The sequence below is a fragment of the Drosophila eugracilis genome, unplaced genomic scaffold (genome assembly GCF_018153835.1).
Source record: "Drosophila eugracilis isolate 14026-0451.02 unplaced genomic scaffold, ASM1815383v1 contig_408, whole genome shotgun sequence".
Lineage (NCBI taxonomy): Eukaryota > Metazoa > Arthropoda > Insecta > Diptera > Drosophilidae > Drosophila > Drosophila eugracilis.
Genome location: NW_024573270.1, coordinates 727,021 through 748,727, shown reverse-complemented (window position 1 = coordinate 748,727; position 21,707 = coordinate 727,021). Strand labels below are relative to the sequence as shown.

The following is a 21,707-nucleotide window of genomic DNA, read 5'->3' as shown; positions in this document are numbered from 1 at the left end:
TTCCCTACCAAACCCAAAGTTGGTTTTTGTTGTTTATTTTTTAGTTTATTTTTTAATTTCTCATAGACGTATAGACCTTTTGCTTAAGCACTAAAATTAAGAACAAATAATTTGCCAAAAAAAAAAATATATAGGTATATATAGATATAGTTTTAGGTATATATGAGGAGGGAGGGATATCTGTACAATTAGACTTAAGACATAGAAGTATAGCTAAACTGACTAGAATTACGATCGTAAAATCCGATGAGCTTCCAAGCTTAATTACAAAGTTAATTCAAATTTCGATTTCCCGATTTCAACGCATTCTTTGGTTGTTGTTAATCTTCTTTTGGGGCTCCTCTCTTTTTGCACTCCCTCTTTTGCCATAATAAATATTTACATATACAAATACTGTTGCTCTAAATAATTAATTAGGTTATTAATTAGGCTTTTCCTTTTTTTTTTAGTTTTTTTTTTAGTCCAAGGTGATGTGAGGATTCGTGTAGGTGAAGCCGTGGAACTGCTTCTGATCCATCGATGCCAGTATTTCCTTGTCGATGGGCGTAAGACGAACTCTTTCCCTGGTGAAAACCCTATCGAAATATTGCGTATCCAAGGGGTGTTTCTGTTTGCGTTTAAGGAAATTACAAATCAATAATATTAGTAAATAAAAATCTCATTAAATACTCACTACTTGAGGCTTAAATGGCGGTTCAATTTGCCGCTTTTCCAGTAATCCCCAATCGATAGGCCGAAAGAATATATGATCAGCTATATCACCAGCTGGACTATATTGCGAACCAATACGCTTCGCATAGTCCTTCTCCAGCAGCTAAAAAACTAAAGTTATAAGTATATATACTATATAGTATATATATATAGTTCTTACCCCCTTGAGTATCCCTGTGGCCTCGGCGGATATATAGACTGGGAACCATGGAATTTCATTGCAAATTGACCAGAAAAGCTCGTCCTCGTCGCAGCCACTGAATGGCGATTGTCCGATTAGCATCTCATAGAGCAGCACACCAAACGACCACCAATCCACATTCTGATTGTACTTTTCACCCTAGAAATAATAATAAATATATATTATATTTTATAGTATTATTAATTTCATAATAGTTAAAGCCAAGTAGCACCTTTATGATTTCGGGCGCCATATAATCGGGTGTGCCGCAAAAGCTATCGGCCGTCTTGTCCAAATAGATTTGCAATTTGCACATGCCAAAGTCGGCAATACGAACATGTCCCTCATAATCCAGCAGGACATTATCCAGTTTGAGATCCCTAAAAGTTAAATATATATATAATTTAATGGTATATAAAAAACACTAAGACTTACCTATAGATAATGCCCTTTTTGTGAAGGAACTTAAGGCCCGAGATGATCTCGGCACCATAGAATCTGGCCCGTTCCTCGGAAAAGCGTCCGCTCTCCTGGATATGGAACATGAGATCACCACCATTCAGATACTCCATCACAAAGAACAAGTGGCTCTACACACAAAATATCGTAATATAAAATTGAAATCGTGAGAATTTGTGATATATAACGATTGATCGAGTTTATAAGAGATTTAGAGATCGTCCCCCAAAGTCATAAATAATTAAAATACCTTCTAATCGGTGTCAATGCAAGACGTTGCAGTTGCATCTGCAGATTGAGAGAAAAAAAACACACACAAAAACAATAACAAAAACAAAAAACTAGGCGGACGGACAGGCACCCTGATCTACATGATGTCCGATCGACGTCGTGTGCCCCAATCGATGGCCAGACCCCAGTGTTCTAATTATAGAACGTTTTACCTTTCCTCTGGCTAAAAATAGACAAAACGATCGATTGTTCTATATGAAAAATATATCGATCAAGAGAGCAGACACACCTTCGATTGGTGACCCCCACCTGTAGATTTGCGCTTAAGCGAAAGCTAAAAAAAAATGTGCAAAGTGCTGGCAGTGGTTTGTTTTTTATATTTTTACATGGATTTTTACTGGATTATTTTTAAATATTTTAATATAAAGTAAAGGATTGGATCACTCAAAGTAAACTTCGAATTTTCATACAAATTTTTATAAATACATTTTATATTTTTCCAAAGCGGTCATTGACCCTTAGTGACCCTAATCAAGGTCTTGGCTTGGCTAACAGGTGTTAGACATGACTAGATGACTCAGTTTTTAGGTACTTCACTTTAAAGCCTCAGCAATAAAAGGTATTTTAATTATCAAAACTGCAGTTTAATGGTCTTACAACCATAAAATGTTAGTACAAATGTTTTTTACCCCTTCAAGTGGCTTAACAATATTTAAATATAGAAAAATCCATCACGAAGATGCTTGAATTTAGTTGAAATTTGAACTTTTTAGTTTTCAAATTAGTAAACAAAATTTAGATTTAAGCTTCTTTGCCTCAAAATCAATATTTCCATAACTTACCTCCGTTTGGAAGGTGCAAAACAGATGACACAGATAGGGATGTTTGGTGCCCAAGGCCAGGACCTTGCGTTCAATAAGGGTCGAGTCGACATCATCATCCTCCAGGACGACATCCTTCTTCAGGCACTTGATGGCATAGTAGTACGTGGTATCACGCAGCTCAGCCAAAAGAACCTGTTAACAAATTTAATTTAAATATTATTATATTTAAGCAAACATAAACAGTGAACTCACCTTGCCAAAACTTCCCTTGCCAAGAACGGCCAGAAAGTGGAAATCATCTACCGAATAATTCTTAAATCTAGGTATTACTGTTGCTGGCGCAGTGAAACGTCCGGATTTTTGGAATTGTGAATATGTATATGATGTTTCTGTGCGTTCGAGACAGCAAAAGATATATAATATGTATATATATAGAAGATAGAGAGAAAGAAAGTCATAGAAAGTTAAAGTTAGTTAAAATCATTAAGAATATATTATATATTACAGATAGATAAATGTTCGATTAATGAGCAGTTTCCGTTGGTCACTTGAGTGCAAATTCGAGAGGGGGAGGTGGGGGGCATATCATTTAATATCGGCATACCATCGTGTTCTTCGCTGGGGTCGATCTTATAGGCTGGATTCAAACTGGGCGGTGTACTGGGTGAGTCACGGGCTTCACGGGCTCCTAATTATTCGAGAATATTAGTCGGGTTCTAGTCGAGATCTACTATATGTTTCGATATTTTCTAGCTCTGATTTTGCTTAGAGATTTGCTTTAGAAGGCTATTTTATATCAACTTTAAAGTTATTTCAAGAAATTTTTGGGATTTTAAACAATTTTAAATTTTTCCAGAATTTTGTACAAAAGAAAAATGACAAAGAAAAAGCCAAACTCACTGCTTACTTGGAAAACCTTTTTTAATACTTAATAAATATATTCATTAAGCTAACTAAAGACACTTTCAATTTCTTTAAAGAAAAAAAACAAAGACTTCCCCTGACAATTTCCTGGTTTCCAGTCACTCAATAATTAACACATTTTAAATTCTGTTCTAAAAGCAAAATCAGAACCATAAATTCGAGGCACAAAATGTGTGTGAATATTATTTGTTGGCCTCCTCCATTATTTTTGTGCACACATTCCCGAGTGTGATTTGTGCAGTTTTGTCTGATTTTTACCTCGCTTCACGTGGTTGAGTGCCTCGACGATGAGTTTCTGATTGACACCGCATAAATTGGCCGTGAGCCGCTCGCATTTCTTGTGACAATTCACGTCACATTCTGGGTTCGCGTGTTTCGATTCGATTTTCGACATGAATGTTGGATGTGAGTATATATGGCCCAAGCCCACGCACAACACATCAGCATTTTGGAGTGAAATTAATTGCAAACAAATTAATATTATTATGAATAAATTATTGTCGGCTAAGGGGGCTTGTTACCCAATCTTCTGTTGCGATTTATTGGCTGCAAGAAATGTGGTTTTTCGATTGGAAAATTACTAGTCTGGAAGTTGACCTATGTTTTGGTTTATGAAGAGAGGAGACTAACTACAAATTTAAGCTAAGGATTTCCCAAAGATTTTCTATTACTTCTTGACTATATCTTATAAAAGATTTTCTTTGAATAAAATTAACATATTTATTTCCCTTTATAAATGAATAATAAGAACTTAATATAGATTATAATTGAAAACCAATTTAAAAATCCATAAAATCATAACCAAACCTTAGGTAACTAAGAAGAACCTAAGAGTTTCCCCAACCTCCTTTTCTAGCATAATAAAACATTAACAAATTATTATTTTCAGTGCATTGAATTCATTTTAAAGACATGAATTTCCGTTGATTATTTGCTGGCTATGAGGTTCTGCTGGCATAAACAATGCGAATCCGCAAACGCAATCGCAATCTGCCCACTTTGATTGAATTTCCAACTAATTGAGGCAGATGCCCGGATATCACGTATACGCAGTGTGTTAACCAAACACTATTTTCGCGCTCATTGAGTGAATTTTTATATAATCGAGGCAAGGGAATTGACTGTATAGACATATAACTGCGTTGTTTTCTATTGTATTTTTTTGGTTAAATCAACTGCATGGGGGGAATGTCAAAATATCTAGTATAGTTAGTATCTTAGAAGATATATCTATTTTTTTTTTTTTTTTTGAATAATATGTATATGTATATATCTATATTCGCTATGCAAAAGAAAGCTTTCTTTTCTCTTTTTGCTCTTTGCTCAGACCAGACAGACACGACACGACGATGACCTAAACAATTTGTTTTCATTTGTTGTTTTTGGCTAAAAGTAAAATGCCAACTTGTAGATTCTACGTTTCTCTTCTCTGGCAGCGGGTCTCTCTAGCAAATTCTCGTACAAACATCAAGGAAACGCCACCACGGAACAGTAAGCAGCGATAAAATTCTCAACGAAAAATTACATAAAAATACGAATCGAGCAATAGAAATAGGAAGTCGATTTCCCATATTCACAAGATGACTAACAATGCTTAAGAAATACCTTTTGTTTTTCTTATGTTTTTTCTAGCAATTAAAAGCTATAAAAGCTAGGAATGTAAGGAACATGAAACTAAAAAATGGTAAAAGGTATTACCTAGGGAAAGGGATATAAAAATATAAGCCCTCTTTATACGAGGAAAGGACAAGAATTCAAAGTAAAACAACCATAAAAGTACAGAAATTTCTGTTTTTAACATTTTTTAAGAAACCTCTAACCGGAGGTTAGTACAAACGACAAACCAAGAAAGAGAATTCCAAACTTCACCACTAAAATTTCCATTTCCCAAATATTCGTTTTTATAAAATTCCCATAAAAAACCACACAACCACACACCGACAATCTCTGGTAACCCAGAAAGAAATGTAACAAAAAAAAACAAGCCAAAAAAAAAAATAGGAAAAATTTCGCATTTTCCACCCAATAATAACTCACAATTTTCCTCCAGCTGCAGTTCGTTGAACTTGTCTCATTGTTCAGAGAAAAAAAACACAATTTCCAAGCATAAATTTTCCACTTCCTAGTTAACACTTTGAGTTCGAATGCCTAACTAATCCCAGCGGCGACTACACGAGAATATATTCTTGTAGATGATGATGATGATGATGGGGGAACATCGCTTTTGCCCGGATCATGATATACTACCTCCTATTGATCGTTATGACTTTGTTTATAACCCATTGTGTCTCTATACATTTTCCCCAGAATTGTTTGCATGCCAGCGGCAGCCGCTATCTATATCTTATAGATCTCATATCTATATAGATCGGTGTTGTTTTTTTTTTTTGTTTTTGTAGAGAAAACGAAAGCATTCCGAAATGCCTGGCATCATAGACAGTAAGTAAGTAAGAAAGCTCTTTTTTTTTCTGATCCGGACACGTGCCGTGCACTCAAGTGACCAGCGGGTCGAGGGGGGGATATGTTTTGATGTACACTGAGAACAAATTATGGCAATAAGTTATGTCAAATAGTTTTTTAGTTATTTATCAGAATGATTAATAGCATCTTAATGGGCTCATTTATCAGTTTCTTTTAAGATGGAAAATGTTCTTTTTCTTTCCTTTCTGATAAATATAAAACCCTAACATTGCCAATTTTCTTTTCAGTGTACTAACTAATCTGTCCGCTGTCTTTTTGCGAAAGAATTTCGCTGAGGATCGAAACCCAGGGAGTAGGTCTTACCTAACATCTTCTTGGGACTGGAGGGCGCAGTGCCGCCTTCGAATCCGGAATCGTTGCTGCAGGTGCTCATCCGGATGATGGACGGCGAACTTGATGTTGAGGCACCGCCACCACTTGTTACACCCAATGTCCCGGCATTTGAGCCACCCGAACTGGGTGAATCCACAACCGTTGTGGTCGTAGACGATGAATTGGTAGCCTTGGTAGCCACATCGAGATCCTCAGAACTGGCACTACTGCTGGATGAGCTGCATTCCTCGCCGCCACTCTCATCATCACTATCCTCATCCAATGATCCACCGCTACCCTCTTCGCTGCCACTCTCATCATCGGTATTCTCATCGGAATAGACGATTTTTTCACGTTTCCATAGGGGACGCGGTGTGGCCACCAATGGATATCGTGGCGCCTCCTCCTTCACATAACACTTGTTGGTTGTATCGATTTTGATCTTTTTGTGAGGATCAAACCGTTTGGCTTCAGCGGCGGCGGCTTTCGCCTTTTGCTTCTTTTTCTCCTTGCGCTGTTTCTTCTTCATGCTGGCGCTTAAATTTGCACAACCGTCAACACTGGAATAATCGTCGGAACTGTTGCTGCTGTCGCCGCTGTTGTCGTCGTCGCTATCTTCGTCTTCGTCGTCGTCTTCGCTATTTTCCGCCGACGAGGGTATATAGTCCTCTAGCTCGGCATCAACGTCTCGCAGACACTGTGCCAAATTCGATACTGTTGCAAACTTTGATAAATTATTGCCGACGCCTTCGCCGCAGCTGTTGTTGCCGCTGAGCGAGGTAGTAGTATCAGCAGCAGCATTAGCATCAGCAACAGCAACAGCAACAGCAACATTAACAGCAGCAACACCAATTGTTATTGTTGTGGGCGTTGTGGTTGCATCGCCTGTTGCCGCCGGCGATGACGCATTTGTGGCCTGTTGCCGCTGCTGCTGCTTCTGTTGCTGTTGCTGCTGTTGCTGTTGCACTTGCAATGGTTGTTGCTTGTTCGGCGATGTTTTGGCCGCCTTTGTGGGGGCCAGCGTTATAAATTGATCGGCATTGATTGGGGTCACATTGCTCTCAGACAAAGCTGTTACAGTTTCTGTTGCTGCCGCTGCTGCTGGCGTTGGTGGCGTTGCTGCTCCTGATGCAGCTGGCGTTGCAGCTTTCTTTTTGCCAACATTTGTTTTGCCGGCACTTTTTGGCTTTGTCGTTTTCGGTGATTGCACCTTTGACTTGGCCGTTGGCTCAGCGGCTTCCGTCAATTTCGTTTTGGTTTCCGTTTGTGGCACCAATGTTGCTGCCGTGTCGATCGATTGTTGCTGCTGCTGTTGCTGTTGCTGTTGCTGTTGTTCCTTGTGCGTTGTTTTATTTATTTTCGTTTCGACTGCGACTGCGGCTGCCGTTGCCTGTTGTTGTTCAGGTGACTTGGCCGGCTGCCCGCTATTTATTTTTGGCCCTGCTGTTTCGTTCAATTTTGATTTGGCCGCTGGTGTTGCTGTTGCTGTTGTCATGGCTACGGCGTTGCCAGATTGCTTGGCCCCCTTGGGTGATATTGTTTTTCCTGCTGCTGCTGCTGCTGTTGCTGTTGCTGTCATGTTAATCTTGGCCGTTGTTATCTTTGGTGTTGCTGGTGCTGTTTTGGCATCATCTGTTGCTGGTTTGGCTTGTGGTGTTTTTAGTGGTGTTGCTGGTGTGTCAACTTTGGTGGTTGTCGCTTTGATTTGTGTTGGTATTGTTGTTGCAGCTGACTTGGCTTGTGGTGTTGCTGGTGTAGCAGCAACCTTTCTTGTTGGAGAATCTTTGGTTGGTGTTTCCACTTTGATTTGTGGTGTTGTTGGTGAATCTTTTACAGGTGTTGCTACTTTCGTTGTTGGTGAGTCTTTAACTGGTGTTCCTACTTTCATTTGCGAATCCTTTGTTGGTGTTTCTGGCTTAAGTTGCAGTGTTGTAGGCTTTTTAGTGGGTGCCTCTGATGCATTATCAGTTTTTGGTGATATTTCTACCTTAATTTGTGGTGTCTTTGGGGAATCTTTAGTTGGTGTTGCAACTGCTGCTGCTGTCTTGGTTGTTACGATTGGCTTAGCTTCCTCTGTTGTTGTTATTAACTTGGGCAAATCTTTCTTAGCCATTGCTGTTGCTTTTGGCTTAACATCATCAATGGCCGTCTTAGCTGCTGTTGATGTTTCTATTCCCTTGGCTTTTGGTAAGGAACTAGCTGGAGTTTTGCTTGTATTTTCCACTTTCTGTACTTCCACTTGATTGGTTTTGACAACTGTTGGAGTTAGTGGTGTTGGTAGTACCTTCGGTACTGCTGTTTTGCCACCAGTTGTTGCTGCCACCGAAGGCGTTGTCTTCAGCTCTATGAGAATTTCCGACTTTAGTTTAGGCGTGGTTGGTGTCTTGGGTGTCTTAGCTTCTGTCTTGGTTGGTGACTTGGGAACTTCCTCTTCGAGAAGTTGCTCCTGTCGCTCGTTGAAGACCTTCTTGCGATTGGTCATATACAGAGTTTCCCTGGAACCAATTTGCGACCAAAAGTCTTCACCGCTCTCGGATTTTTGTATAGCCTTTCGAATGGGCTTGGGTGTGGCCACACCCTCGACCTTGGTCTCGGTTTTGGGTTGCTGCGATTGCTGTTGCTGTTGCTGTTGCTGCAGCTGTTGCACTTGTTGCTGTTGTTGATTGGCCAGCTGGCTCTGTTGCTGCTGCTGCTGCTGCTGTATGGCTGCCTCATCGAAGGTGAAAATCTGTGCCTCACTCAAATGCTGCTCTTTGCTGTTGGCCTTCTTCAAAGGCGATGTCTTGGCCGTTTTGGGTGCAGCCTTCATGAATCCCTCGGGCAGAGATGACTCCTCTTGCTCCTTGGGCACTGTCTTTTTCTTGGGCAACTTAAAGACCTTGTGGATCTGATGATGCTCCTCCACAGACTCTACGTTAACGGTGAACTTTGGCTTGGGACTGGGACTGGGTGTAGAACTAGAACCGGAACCGGAACCGGAAAGTGAAATCAAAGGTTGCACCAATAGAGATTCTTCGTTTAACTCCAGGACACTTGGCATATGATCCACTGGCGTGGCTTGGGGGGCATTCTCCACCTCCACAATGGCGGTGATCTTGTGACGCAACTTTTTGGTCTTCTTGGAACGCCTTTTCGATCGCTCCTTGTGATCATCATCGTTGGTAGTGGTGCTATCATGACTGGATCTCCGTTCCAGATGAATCAATTGGAAGGTTCCTGAGTTTGATTTTTGCAATTTGTTTAGGATTTCCTGTTCTTGTTCTTGGATTATGGAAGCCCGTCGCCGGAGCTCACCGGCATTCAGATCATCATCGATCTTATCCGAGGAAATATCCTCGCAAATGTCATGAAAAGTGGGACATTGGACCAGACTCAAACGTCGAATGGTCTCTTGCATTTCCTCAAGATTCTCCTGTTCCTGTTTATCCGAATCCTCCTTGTCCTTCTCCTCCTCATCTTTCTCCTTCTTGGCACTGATCTCAATCTCTGCAGTTTGAGTTCTTAGAGCACTTTGTGGTTGGCTGAGTAGCTGGATCCTGGCTTGATTGGAGATGGGTTGCTCCTCCTCCTTTTCATCTCTTATATAGAATCGTTCACGTAGTAATTCTCCTGGAGATTTCTTATTGCTTGTGGCTGGAAATGCGGCCAATTCTTCAGCCAATTTCTGGCGCCAACTTAAACTGGGTTCGGTGGCAGGTGGCAAGTCCCTGAATTGATGCTCCTGAACCTGCTCCTTCTTGGGACTCTCTCGCTCACCGCGATCCTTGCTACGTCGTCGTATGGTTGATAGTCTAACGACAGGTCGATTTCTTTTGATTGTGGATCTACGATTTGGTCTAGCTTCGGCATTTGGTTCTGTTATCTCGATTGGTGTTGGTTCCTTGGCTTGCGATGGCTTAAGCTCCTCTTGTTCCTTCTGCTTGACTTCCTCCTTGGATTGCTGCTCTTTGGACTGCTGCTCCTTGATCTCCCTGTCCTCTGATCTGGGGGTAACACCACGGCGATATCTCGATGAACTCACATCGATATCAGCCGTATTAATGGCTATCGGTCTGGCTGGTATATATCGACTGCTGGCACCCGATGAGCTATAGCTAGGAGTCGCAACCGAATTGCTATAGTTTGGTGAATTAATTCTGGTCAAGGGCATCAGACTGCTATGACCACTATGCCTGCCCGTCTCCGTGATGGTGGTTAACTTTGGTTGATATCTGGAGCCCAGGCCATGTAGAGAACTACTTCCACCGGCGGAGCCACTGGAATAACTGCTCGTTGATCTGGGCGAGGAGGGACTCAGCGGTACCATATAGCTGGCCGGATACGAACGGTTATAGCTGGAGGTATAACTCGATCCGGGCGATGAGCCTAGGCCCAAATTCAGGCCCAAACCGGAGCTATAGTAAGGCGAATACAGCTGGCTGCTGCCGCCACTATAGTAATAGTTTGTGGAATCCGAATACAGAGGCATATTTTGGCCGAAAGTCACTCAAACAAAAATCAAAATAAAAAAAAAACAAAAAAAAAAAGAACACCAAAACACGAGGAGAGACAGAACCTTCGGTTTTGAATTTTTGTTTTGCTTATTTTCCGGCGCTTTTCCGCTGCTTTTCCGCTGCTTTTCCTCTGCTTTTCCTCTACTTTTCCTCTGCTTTTAGCTTAATTGTTTCCTTCGGTTCGCTTAGGCTCTCATATTTTAATCGTAATTACGCTGTTTTCGAATGGGCAGATATATAAATATCATTATCTAAATGGCACAGACCGTATAGCTTTGACTTTTTATGGCCAAACAATAGACTATATTCGGAATATATATATATATATAGGAGATCGATCAACTTAAGCCAAGTTCTTCTTTCAAGAGTTGTAAAAACTTGTCAAGATTTTGCTTAACAATCTCAAACTCAAAACAATAAACAAGAGATCTACAATTTAGCTTAGAAAAACCTGCACTTCCCCTTTTTCAGCCATTTGTCTTTCATTTAGTAAATTAATTAAATTTCAATTTCAATTTCGATTTCCGGCCAAAGCCAATTCGATGTCAATAAGTCAATTTAATTGCAAGTGCGGTGGCAGACTCTCTAACAAGACTAATCCCACAATTCAATTGGGCAAGATGATAAATTTAGAACGGGCCAAGAGAGATTCAGATTCAGCCATAAATTCGATGGCACTTCAGTTTATTCTTCACAGGTTAACGCTTGCTTGAAATATATATATATATTTATATAGGGTGGCTGTCTGTCGTACATGTATATATTATATCTTTGCCCTCCGACGCTCTGCCGCTGTTTAATTATACAATTTTTCGAGATTTCAAAACGGCTGTCATAATGTGCCAGAATTTGGCAATACCCGAAGTCACATTAATTATAGCCTAATTGGGCCAAAAAAAAAGGTTTAATTCCCCGCAATCGAACAGGCAAAGACAAGATTTCCGCAAATATTTTTTAAGGGAATTAGATATTGCAAATATTTCTAGCTAATTTTTAAGTTCAAACACTAATTAAGGTCTTAATTTGGCTAGAAAACAGAGAAAACTGAAAGCTAATCAAATTGTTTATTTAATTAACTTCCAAATTCCCATAAATTCTTATGGTTTATATTTTCGAAAAACCCCTTAAAACTCTGAATTTGAAAGAAACGTAAATAGAACTGAAATTGAACTGTCATTGGCTGAAGGTCAGCTGGAATCATCGATGGCTTTTCAATTATTCCAATGGACTTTTCATGCTCGAAATATATGTTTATTATTGGCTTTCGCTATTTGCCCATATGTGCCATATAGATATAGATATAGTTATATATATATATATATATATATAATCCGATGTAGGAGATAAATTTTTTCGCATGACGTAAGCGCTCACGAGTCGTTGTCTGCGATTTTCCTTAGCGATTTTCCACGCATAAAATGCTGACAGTTTTCTTTTTCACGTTTTATAATTATATTTTTTTTTTTATTTTTGATTTTTTTTTTATTGCTGATTAGCCACTTTAAGCACAAGTTGTGTGTTGTATTTGTTTTTTAATATTTTTTTTTCAATTGTTATGATTTTTACCGTCAACGCGACAGGAAAAGAAAAAAATCAAGGAGCTAACTCGACGTGGCGAACGCATTAACGGAAACTACTGAAATGTGAAAGGCAGCGCTGAAAAATTTTCAATTCCGATTCCTGAACTCACACTCGCAACACACATACACACACGCATACACGTCAATGATTTTCACGGGAAAATTCGAAGTCCATTTGTATGAGAGAGAGGCTAACTTGGCAGCCAGTATATGTGAGTGTGTGTGTGTATCCCAGATCATCACCATTTTCCTCATCTTCTTTCAATTATCTCTACGTGTCTGCCAATTTCGAAATATGCCCCTCAGAATTTTCAACACACACACTCATACTGTGCCGCCATAAATTTCACACGAAGGCAGGCCGAGCGAGCGGTTTTTCGAATTTCGAAAAAGCATCAAAAACATTTTTGACGTGTTTGAAAATGCTTCTTCATTCTGCTCATCGTTTTTGCACATCGAAAGTAAAAGCGAAAAGAGCGGAAAACTCAGCTGCGAGGTAGAGATTAAACAAAGGAAATTGAGAGAAACAGGCAGAGTGAGAGAGCGAGAGAGAGCGAGCGAGTCTGTCATAAAATATGCGGAACAATTAACTAAAATAAGTATGGCAAAAATATATATCTCACTTGTTTGATTACAGAAGATGAAGAATCTGCAGCGTTTTAGGGCTGTTTTTTAGCTTAAGAAAAGATCAAAATATGAAAATTTAAAAAGAAATTGGGCCAAACTAACTTAGGTAAGGAAAGTAGAGTGTTAGAAAAAAAACTTTTAACAAAGTTAATTTGTGTTTAAGAAAGTTATGCCATCAGAGCCAAAGAAGTATCTCAAAACCAAAAGGGAAAGAGAAATAAGCCCTGAAAATGCTTTCCTCTTCCTCAGAAAGACAACCCTTAAAAACTATTTACGAAATCAAAAACTAAAACTATAAAAAATTGTATATATTCAACAAGTAATTCTACAAAAGTCAACTAAGCCAGCGTACTTTTCACAACCAAATAAAATTCAACTAAAACTAAGAAAAAAAAACAAAACAAAATTGAAAGAGCAAATAGAAATAGACAGCAAACGAGAGCAAGAAATGTGAGTTTACGTTTGCTGTCATAAAATGTGTGACCAATTAATTGTCACTAAAATGTAGAAAAGTCATAAATTAAAGGAATTAGGCAACTGCAATCAAACATCAAAGACAGTTCATGGTGAAGAATACAAATCGAAAGACTTTGGCTTTGAGAAACCTAAAACTAAATCTCAGCTCCATAAAAATCTAAGCAACTAATTAAGCAATTTTTCAATTTCAATTATATTCCCGAAAAACCTTTTTTTATTTCTCAACCAAATAAGAAATTGATTTCCTTATCCAAAACTTAATTCCTGATTTCCGCATATTAATAATTATAAATCGAAAAAAAAACAAAAATAAAAACAAAACTGCCAAAAACATCGCTTGACATTTTCGCCAACATTTGGACTCTTAGCACCCGGCTAAAATATCCTCCTGGGCGATCATCAATCTGCCTGTTGGTAGCACCTGCTATCAAGATGTTTGGCTAAATTTGTCCAATTTTTTCCCCCCGTAACACAGCCACGTCGGGGGAAATCGGAAAAGCGAATGCCAGAAATGCCGCACGTAGGATGTATCTCATCTATTCCCATACCCATACCCATACCCATACCCACCATAGCACTCGAAATCGTAAATGCGATGCTAATGGTGACGCTTTTCGGTTCCGCAAAGTACATTTATAGATCACCAAAAGAAAGAGGAAGAAAGTTGGAAAGCGCCAAACAACTAGAAATAGAACTGCAACATGCCTTTTCTTTTTCTCGTTTTCTGGCTGCGCCTCAGTACTTAATCTTTGCGATTTATTGTGAACGTGGTGGGGGGGAGAAGGAACATATATACTATATATATATATGTATATATATGAGATATTTTTGAGACTGCAGCATTCTTGTCCTGTCAGTTGCAAAAGTGCATAGCCATGGGATTACTCTCCCACTTAGCACAAAAAACAAATTATTTTTAATGGGTGATTAAGGCCTTAATGAGCTATCATAAAAATAATCATTCGGGCAAAAACCATTCGAAACTTTTTACTTACAAATAAATAAGTTTTATAGGTTTTTAAAAGCTTGCTTAGGATTTTTGGGAAATCTTTCTCTGAAAATATTTATTAAGAAATATAGCTGATGGTAGGGTTTAAGCCTAGTAATTGGACACTTAAAAAATATAAATTTGGTTATAGTTTATAGTAGAAAGTAACCCAAAAACCTATACTTCCTTACATTATAATACTTTCTTTTCATCACCTATTACTGGGTATCCTCCAAGTCTATTACCATGAGACCTTTCCCAACTGCGTTGATATTTTCAACTTGTTCGGAACGCCATGATTTTTCCCTATTTTTTTCTACTAATGCCTTGTGTTGGCAAAGTCGCAATAAATTGATTTCTAATGCAGTCTGGCTATCTGTCTTCCACATCTATTATTTATTGAGATTTTAGCTTAATCTGGCTTTCGCATTATTTCCGCTTTACTGATCGAGTGAAAGTATTTTCCTCTTTCTTTGTTTGCCGTTTAAAACGAAAAAAGACCGAAAATGTGTTACTTATATTGCACAATTTTCGTGCACCTGCCTGAGATATATGGACCTCGTTTGGCTTGACAAAGTTACGACATCGTTGAAGAAATCGTAGATTGTATAGCTATATATTAAATGGATTTCATTTTTTATTGGGTCTTCCAGAAGTGTGGAGATTTTTTTTATAAAATTACAGCCAACACGGCGTATGAGTGATACAGATGTACCCATTACACACGTCGTATGAGTGATATAGATGTACCCATTACACACACGGCGGATGCGTGATACAGTTGTATCCATTACACACTGCGTATGCGTGATACAGTTGTACCCATTACACACGGCGTATGAGTGATACAGTTGTACCCATTACACACTGCGGATGAGTGATACAGTTGTACCAATTACACACACGGCGTATAAGTGATACAGATGTACCCATTACACACTGCGGATGAGTGATACAGAGGCACCCATTACACTTTGTATCACCCATACGCACTGTTGGCTTTTATGATATTTTTATGAATTTCATTTCAGTGGGATTCTTTTCCAAGAACATGGGAGATAATTTCCTGAGTTTCTCTGGAAACTTTGAGTGCGTTGCTCTCATAAATTAACCAAAATGAAACATAAATGATTTTTAAAGATCTTATTTGTGAAATTTACTTGTAAAAAAACTCAAAAAATTCAAAAAAACCTTTAATATTTCCAAAAGAAAAACTAGTTTATATATTCTACCTAAACCTAACACACTTTTAACCGTTTTTAATTCATGAACAACATTTTTACACCTGTGTAAACTACCTCTTAACACCAAGGAAATCACAGTAAGAAGCAGAAGGGAACTTCCCTCTAATATTACCCCCTATTCTTGTTAACCGTTACATTATGTGATGAGAGCCAAAAGCCCAACAATCTGTGGTTCTTATAACCACTAAAAAAAACGAAGAAGCTTTTAATAAAAAGCTCTGCGGTTTACCTCAGGCACAGATGGTGCCACCTGGCGAAAGCTCGAGTCACTATATCTAGCCAATTTTGAAATCGCAACAAGAATGAGTAACTAAATGCCCTTAAAATATTAACTTAATTAGTTAATACCCAACTCACCTTCACATTTAAGACCCTGAATAAAAAATCCACCCATCAGGGAACCGCAGTGGTCACAAAAGGTGGGCGACATAAAGGTGTGAGGCTTGAAACGATGTGGCATATCAATCTTGAACCGCTCGCGAAGTAACTAAAATAGTTTTAGTTTATATTAATGTTAATATTTTCCTAAATTTATCCTAAATCAAAAACCTACAATTGTACTCGCAGAGGTGAAAACGGAACCGGAACATTTTCCCAGCAACTTTTCATGGCATTTCTTATGCACCACCGTTTGACAGACTGTAAAGACAGAAAATATTAAAGTTGTATTTTTAGTTTTTAGTTAGTTAGTTAGTTTTAACTTACTGATACACTGATATCCCTGCTTGCCAAAACCCCAAAGAAACAAATTGCAAAAGGCACAGAAAGTGGGTTGGCGAAAGAATTTCGCCACAAAGCGATGGCCATTGATGTCGTGGGTTCTGGAAAGGAAAATAAACACAATTTTAACTTAGTTTTAAACAGTTTCTAATAAAATATCACAAATATTTCTTAAAGATAAGATAGAAAAAAGCTTTATAAATTCTAAATTAATATTAAAAACATTTTCAAAATCCAAACTCAACTCACTTCTGATGCTTGATGGCCCCCCGACGATTGGTGATGCTTCTTGGCCGAGTCCTTCTGTCCACATAGACGTTACCGCCAGTAACGCCACCACCATTGCCACTTCCGCCAACGCCACCACCACCACCAGTACTGCTTTCCCGATCTCGATCTCTATCCCTGTCCCTATCCCGATGATATGCCTCCTCCTTGGAGTGCTGGCGTGGCAGCTCAAAGGAATGCTTTCCATAATGATCTCTATCCCGATATTGATCTCGTCTGGCACCAGAAGTACCACTGCTGCCACTCAGGCCACTGCCAGCACCACTGCTGCTGGTGGAGCTCTGTTTGTAGCGACTCTGGAAGGTGGGATTATTATTAGTAAGATTTATTAATAATTATTTTTTTGATTATAATTAAAATTCGCAACACGTGTTGTGTGTGCCAATTTAAAACTCAACTAGCTTATTTTTTTGAAATACCTAAACACAGACACAGAAGAAGGCACTTAAGTTTCTGTTTATACATTAGTTTTATTCTTCTAAATTGTTAAACAAAAGCTTAACAGAACAGACTGGAATGGTTGAAATTTGTAAATATAACCATTAAATGTTAATTATTTCAAAGTGACTAGCCAAAAATGAGGAAACTGTTTTGGCTTTTAGAATATTTTAAGATTCGTTAAGGTTTTTGTGAGGATTTTGTAAATGGAAACTTCAAGATTTTACACATATTTTCTTTAAGAAATCATAATATAATAATTATATTATAATATTACTTTTAATTAACAAATAATAATAATAGTTTACCCACCTCATGACGTGACGATGATCCTCCCGAGCTTCGAGGTCGCTGGCTGCTCGAGTTGGTGGTCTTCTGCTTGCGCACCTGGGCACGTGTGAACATCATCTTGTGGTCTCCCGGCTGGCTGTTCCGTATCCCAAAATCCCCATCCACATTCGATCCACGAGCTATCCCAATTACTTGGCCGTATTCTGGCCTGGCCTGGGCTTCTGGTTTGTGTTTCGCTGTGCGAGGTTTATGGCGTATACCAAGGCGTTTTGCTTTTGGTTTTTCTTTTTTTTGTTTTTATATTTATTTATTTATTAAATAAACAGCTCGCATTTTTAGTCAGCTGTATGTTGTATCTTGCTTTCGGTGTACTGGCATTGTTGCCCAGGTTGATGCTGGTTATCTGAATAAGGACAAAAAAGTTAATGAAATAGCAAAAAAAAAAAGAAAGAAAAGTAGAAAGCTGCTGCAGCTGGCCGATCTTGCCTTGATCTAATATCATGGCTAGCCCACGCCCGACATTGGCCTCTAGCCCGCTCACTTTTATAATCTTTTTTACACCCTCTTTCCCCCGGAGAATTGTGTCACGTATGTGAAATGACATTGACAAGGGGCGGAGTGGGTGGAGGGGTGGAGATGTTGACGAGGGCGAGGGAAACCTCAAGAACCATTTGTCTGATGTCTGACTGATGATCTCTACACATCTATTAATTACACAGCGAAAAATTAAGCTCAACAAGAGGATCTTTTTGGTTATTTTGTAGTGTTAAATAAGAGATTTTTTAAGAATTTTTAAATATTTTAATGAATATTAATTAATATTAAAAGTTCTCACTAGTTTACATTTTCGCGAATTTCCGTTGAAGTCTTTAAAAGGATTTATATTTTAATTTCACGAATACTTTCCCTGTCGAAAACCCTTAAAACTAACTAAAGTTATTATTTTTAATATTTAAATAATTTTTTTGGGAATTTTTGAAAACCCATTCTAGTCACCGAATTCCAGTTTTAATTGGTTGCCGAGCTAAATTTATTCGGTTCAGGCCAACTCAATGCTTTTTTCTGTCATCGAGTAATCGAGTCTAGGACGATAAAGTTCCCATTTTATGTTAAGAAATTTAAATGGTTTTCTCAGAAGAATTCGCTTAGTCAAAATACATTTTTTCTTTGGATTTTCAATTCATTGGAATTAAGTTGGTCTCAGCAGATTTACGGGGCTTCTCTTCTACATACAATATATATATTTCGTATATAGTTTTTGTTTGTTTTATATAGTTTAAAAAGTTTACTGGAGAGGCAAAAAAAAAAAAAAAGAAGAATGTTTTGTTTTTGAAATTTTTACAGCTTCACACACTTATGCGAAATTCTTGGAGGGAATCCGCTGGCAAACGTTTTTAAAAATATGTTTTGCCTCGACGCGCCACCAAAAATAAGCTCTTGATTCATTTTCAAATTTGTTGTGAATGCTTTTTGGACAGCCCCCCGGTCCCTGCCCATGGCCAACACGCCCGATTGTTGTTAATGTTATTAAAAATAGAAATTAAGTGGCGAATTGTGCGAGATTGCGTGCCAATTGATTGCCGGATATGATAAAAACACAAACAAGATGTGCCACAAATGTGTGGCAACAACTAGAGATCTCTCCAGAAAGGATGCCATTAGGTCTCAGGGTTAAGGTTTTCTCAGTTAGAATAGATCAAGGCTGAAGCTGTTTTCTAATGGAAGCTAAAAGATAGGATTTTTTGGGGGGGCTTTGGAAAGTCCAAGGAAAGTCAAAAAGAAAATAATCAAAAAATGTGTTCAGAAAAGGCAAATATTTTTCACTTTTCATTTGAAATATTTTCTAAGTTTTAACCTAATCTTGAAATTCTATAATAATGTTAATATTTAGGCAGAAAAAACAATAAATATTTTAATAAAATTTTGCCTTTTTTATATATTTTTCTTGATTAAAAACTTTTAAGAGAAGAAAACTTAAACTTGACTGGATTTTGCTTGATTTTTGTTTACCAAAAATGTTGTAACAAAAAACTGCAATAAATTGAATTCTTTTTATTATACAAAACCACACAATTTTGTTTGTTTTCTACAGATTTTATGTTATTCTTGAAGTTAAAAAAAAGAGAAAAGAATTCCCTTTGATAAACACACCCAAACATTGGCTTCACTGTAAACTAATTTCCATTGTTTTCTTTTTGTTTTTCCAAGGAAGGTTAGACTTTACAGGGTTAACTTGTGATTTTTAGAAACATTTTTGATTAGGAATAAAAAATCAAAAAAAAAGTCTATTTAAGCCAAAAAAGAGTGATCTTTCAGTAACCTCAGATCACTCACCTTTAAGCAATATATAATATATAGATATAGGTGTTAGAATCGTAATGTCCAAACTCACACGATCGATTTGGTTAATGAACTGATTTCACTCCGCAGATTCATTTTGGTTTTTGTTATTTCCGCTGCCAGTTGTTGTTGTTGTTGTTGTTTTAGCTTTTCCTGATGGATTATCTATCGAGTGGGCCATCAGAGATGACAAGTTAGTTTATAAGCAGATATATATAGAACCGAGTGAGATTGAAGGATCTTCAAATCGAAACTATTTGAAAGGAAGAGCAATGCTATGTGGATGATTGAAATGAAGACGGAGAAACGTGTGTGTTTTCCCACAAGGGGTAGGGAGAGGGAGGTAGGTAGGTAGGCAGGGAGGAAAGGAAGATGGAAAATAGTGGCGATCTCGTTGCTGGACTTTCTGGGGGCTACTATAAACACATTCCACATTTGGTACACACGATAATAAATATTTCGTAGTGAAATGCTTTTGTTTTAATGCCCCGAAAAACACAGCGCAAATTGACTGTATGATTGTGCGGTTGCCAGAGCGTTCTTTTGCCTTCTATTTTCCAAATACATACAATATATATATATATATTAATATATCTTCTTATATATATATTTATATATATCTGTATATAGTTGAGATTATGACGTCATAGCCAGGGGGGGGGTGGTTTATATAGCCTTCTTGGCCAGGTGCACAGGTGTGCCTCTTTCTCTCTCTTTCTCTTTCACATTCACTCACTGCTTTGCACTTTCACCATCACCATCACTTTCACTCAACAAAAATTTCTAAGAAAAACGCACTTTTCCTTTGGCTGCATCACACATACGCCACGTTGCACATTCCATATTGTTATTTCCACTTGTCCGATTTGTTGTGGGTCGACGCGACAAACAAATTATATACCATATATATATATATATAGATGTTTCCAATATATATATATATCAAATATATATAGAAAAGTCAAACGAAGAAACACGAAAAATGTGAATAAAGGAAAAAACAAGAACACACCGAGAAATGGCAACAACGTGGAACAATACAAAAAGGCCAGCCGCAGAAAGTAATAATAAATAGATTCCGAATATCTGTCAGATACAAAGATACAAAGATACAACGTCAAACGCGGAATCTTCCGCTCTGTTTTTTCCGCTGCGTTCGCACGGGAGCGCACAGCATCCGTATCTGAAAGTGATATACCCGGAGACCGCAATATCGTGAGAACCTACGCCCGATCTGTCTATATCCAATTTGTATCCCAACAAGAGCAACACAGAGCGGCAGCGAGAGAGCGCGAGAATGTTAGCTCTTAGCTTTGCCTTTCGTTCGATCCTCCCAATATAGACAAAATGTTTTCTTCTGTATTTCATTTTGTCTATTTCTTTCAGAGAGACAGCGAGACAGAGAGAGAGTGAGCTTTAGAAGCTTCAAGTGTATCTAAAGAGGCATCACTGTACTTATAAACAAACCAAAGTTATAAGTTTACTTTCAGTTTCTTAAGAGATTTGCTTACTTCAAACTTAACTTGAAATTTTTGCAGAAATCTTTTAGAAAAATTAATAAAATATTAAATAAAAATATATATCAACTCTATACCTTGTAGAACATCTAGTATATAGAAGAAATTTAAAATAAATATTAATCAAATTTTTAAATTAAAAATCTTCTTTCTTACAGGAAATCCCCCAGTCGCTTCTCAACAAATTTTCCAAAAAAAGCTACAAAAGCTTTTCATTTTGGAACAGCCACGCGCCCCTCTCATTTCCCTCAAGCTCTATGTTTATTTATGTCTATTTGTTAAATTAAATCTATACAAAAACAAAAATCAAATGCTGCCATTGCAAGAGAAACAAAAATCAATGCCACTTGTCAAAATCAAAATCTTCAAAAAGTCAAGAAAAGTGATATAGAGGAGCTTGAATTTTCTGGTTGTTTCCCTAGAATGATATCAATAAACTGATCAATCAACTTCAATTATAGCTTTTATAAAGCTGTTAGGCAAACATTTGGTCAACAATCACAAGAATTAAATTATTCAATTTTAAAGAATATCAAATTCCGAAAGTAAAAAGTACTTTTGGTTCAGTTCAAGGTGGCCTT

At 37.9% G+C, this 21,707-nt stretch overlaps 1 protein-coding gene across 7 annotated transcripts; it reads right to left on the bottom strand.

Moving 5' to 3' along the window:
- Positions 1–23: 23 nt before the first annotated feature.
- On the bottom strand, positions 24–20,587 carry LOC108103891 (putative protein kinase C delta type homolog). 7 transcript variants are annotated; one of them, XM_017209630.2, is made up of 16 exons: positions 20,346–20,587; positions 19,662–19,862; positions 17,291–17,672; positions 16,502–16,836; positions 16,238–16,353; positions 16,086–16,171; positions 15,890–16,019; positions 3,589–3,690; positions 3,011–3,094; positions 2,659–2,795; positions 2,425–2,598; positions 1,328–1,482; positions 1,125–1,272; positions 872–1,051; positions 674–814; positions 24–607 (listed from the first exon to the last, which is right to left on the bottom strand). In XM_017209630.2, the coding sequence occupies exons 3-16, from the start codon at positions 17,384–17,386 to the stop codon at positions 458–460; spliced, it is 2,034 nt and encodes a 677-aa protein (XP_017065119.1). In that variant the 5' UTR covers positions 17,387–17,672; positions 19,662–19,862; positions 20,346–20,587; the 3' UTR covers positions 24–457. The 7 variants fall into 7 exon arrangements, with proteins under 7 accessions (XP_017065119.1, XP_017065121.1, XP_017065120.1 ...); XM_017209632.2 differs by having other exon boundaries at positions 19,662–19,774; XM_017209631.2 differs by having other exon boundaries at positions 20,408–20,587.
- Positions 20,588–21,707: the final 1,120 nt, after the last annotated feature.

Coding starts and splice junctions, on each gene's coding strand:
- LOC108103891 (XM_017209627.2), bottom strand. CDS start 10,591: ATGCCTCTGTATTCGGATTCCACAAACTATTACTATAGTGGCGGCAGC. Junction 1,483..2,424: donor TTTGCACCTTCCAAACGGAG/GTAAGTTATGGA, acceptor TTTTGTGTGTAG/AGCCACTTGTTCTTTGTGAT. Junction 815..871: donor CCACAGGGATACTCAAGGGG/GTAAGAACTATA, acceptor TTAGTTTTTTAG/CTGCTGGAGAAGGACTATGC.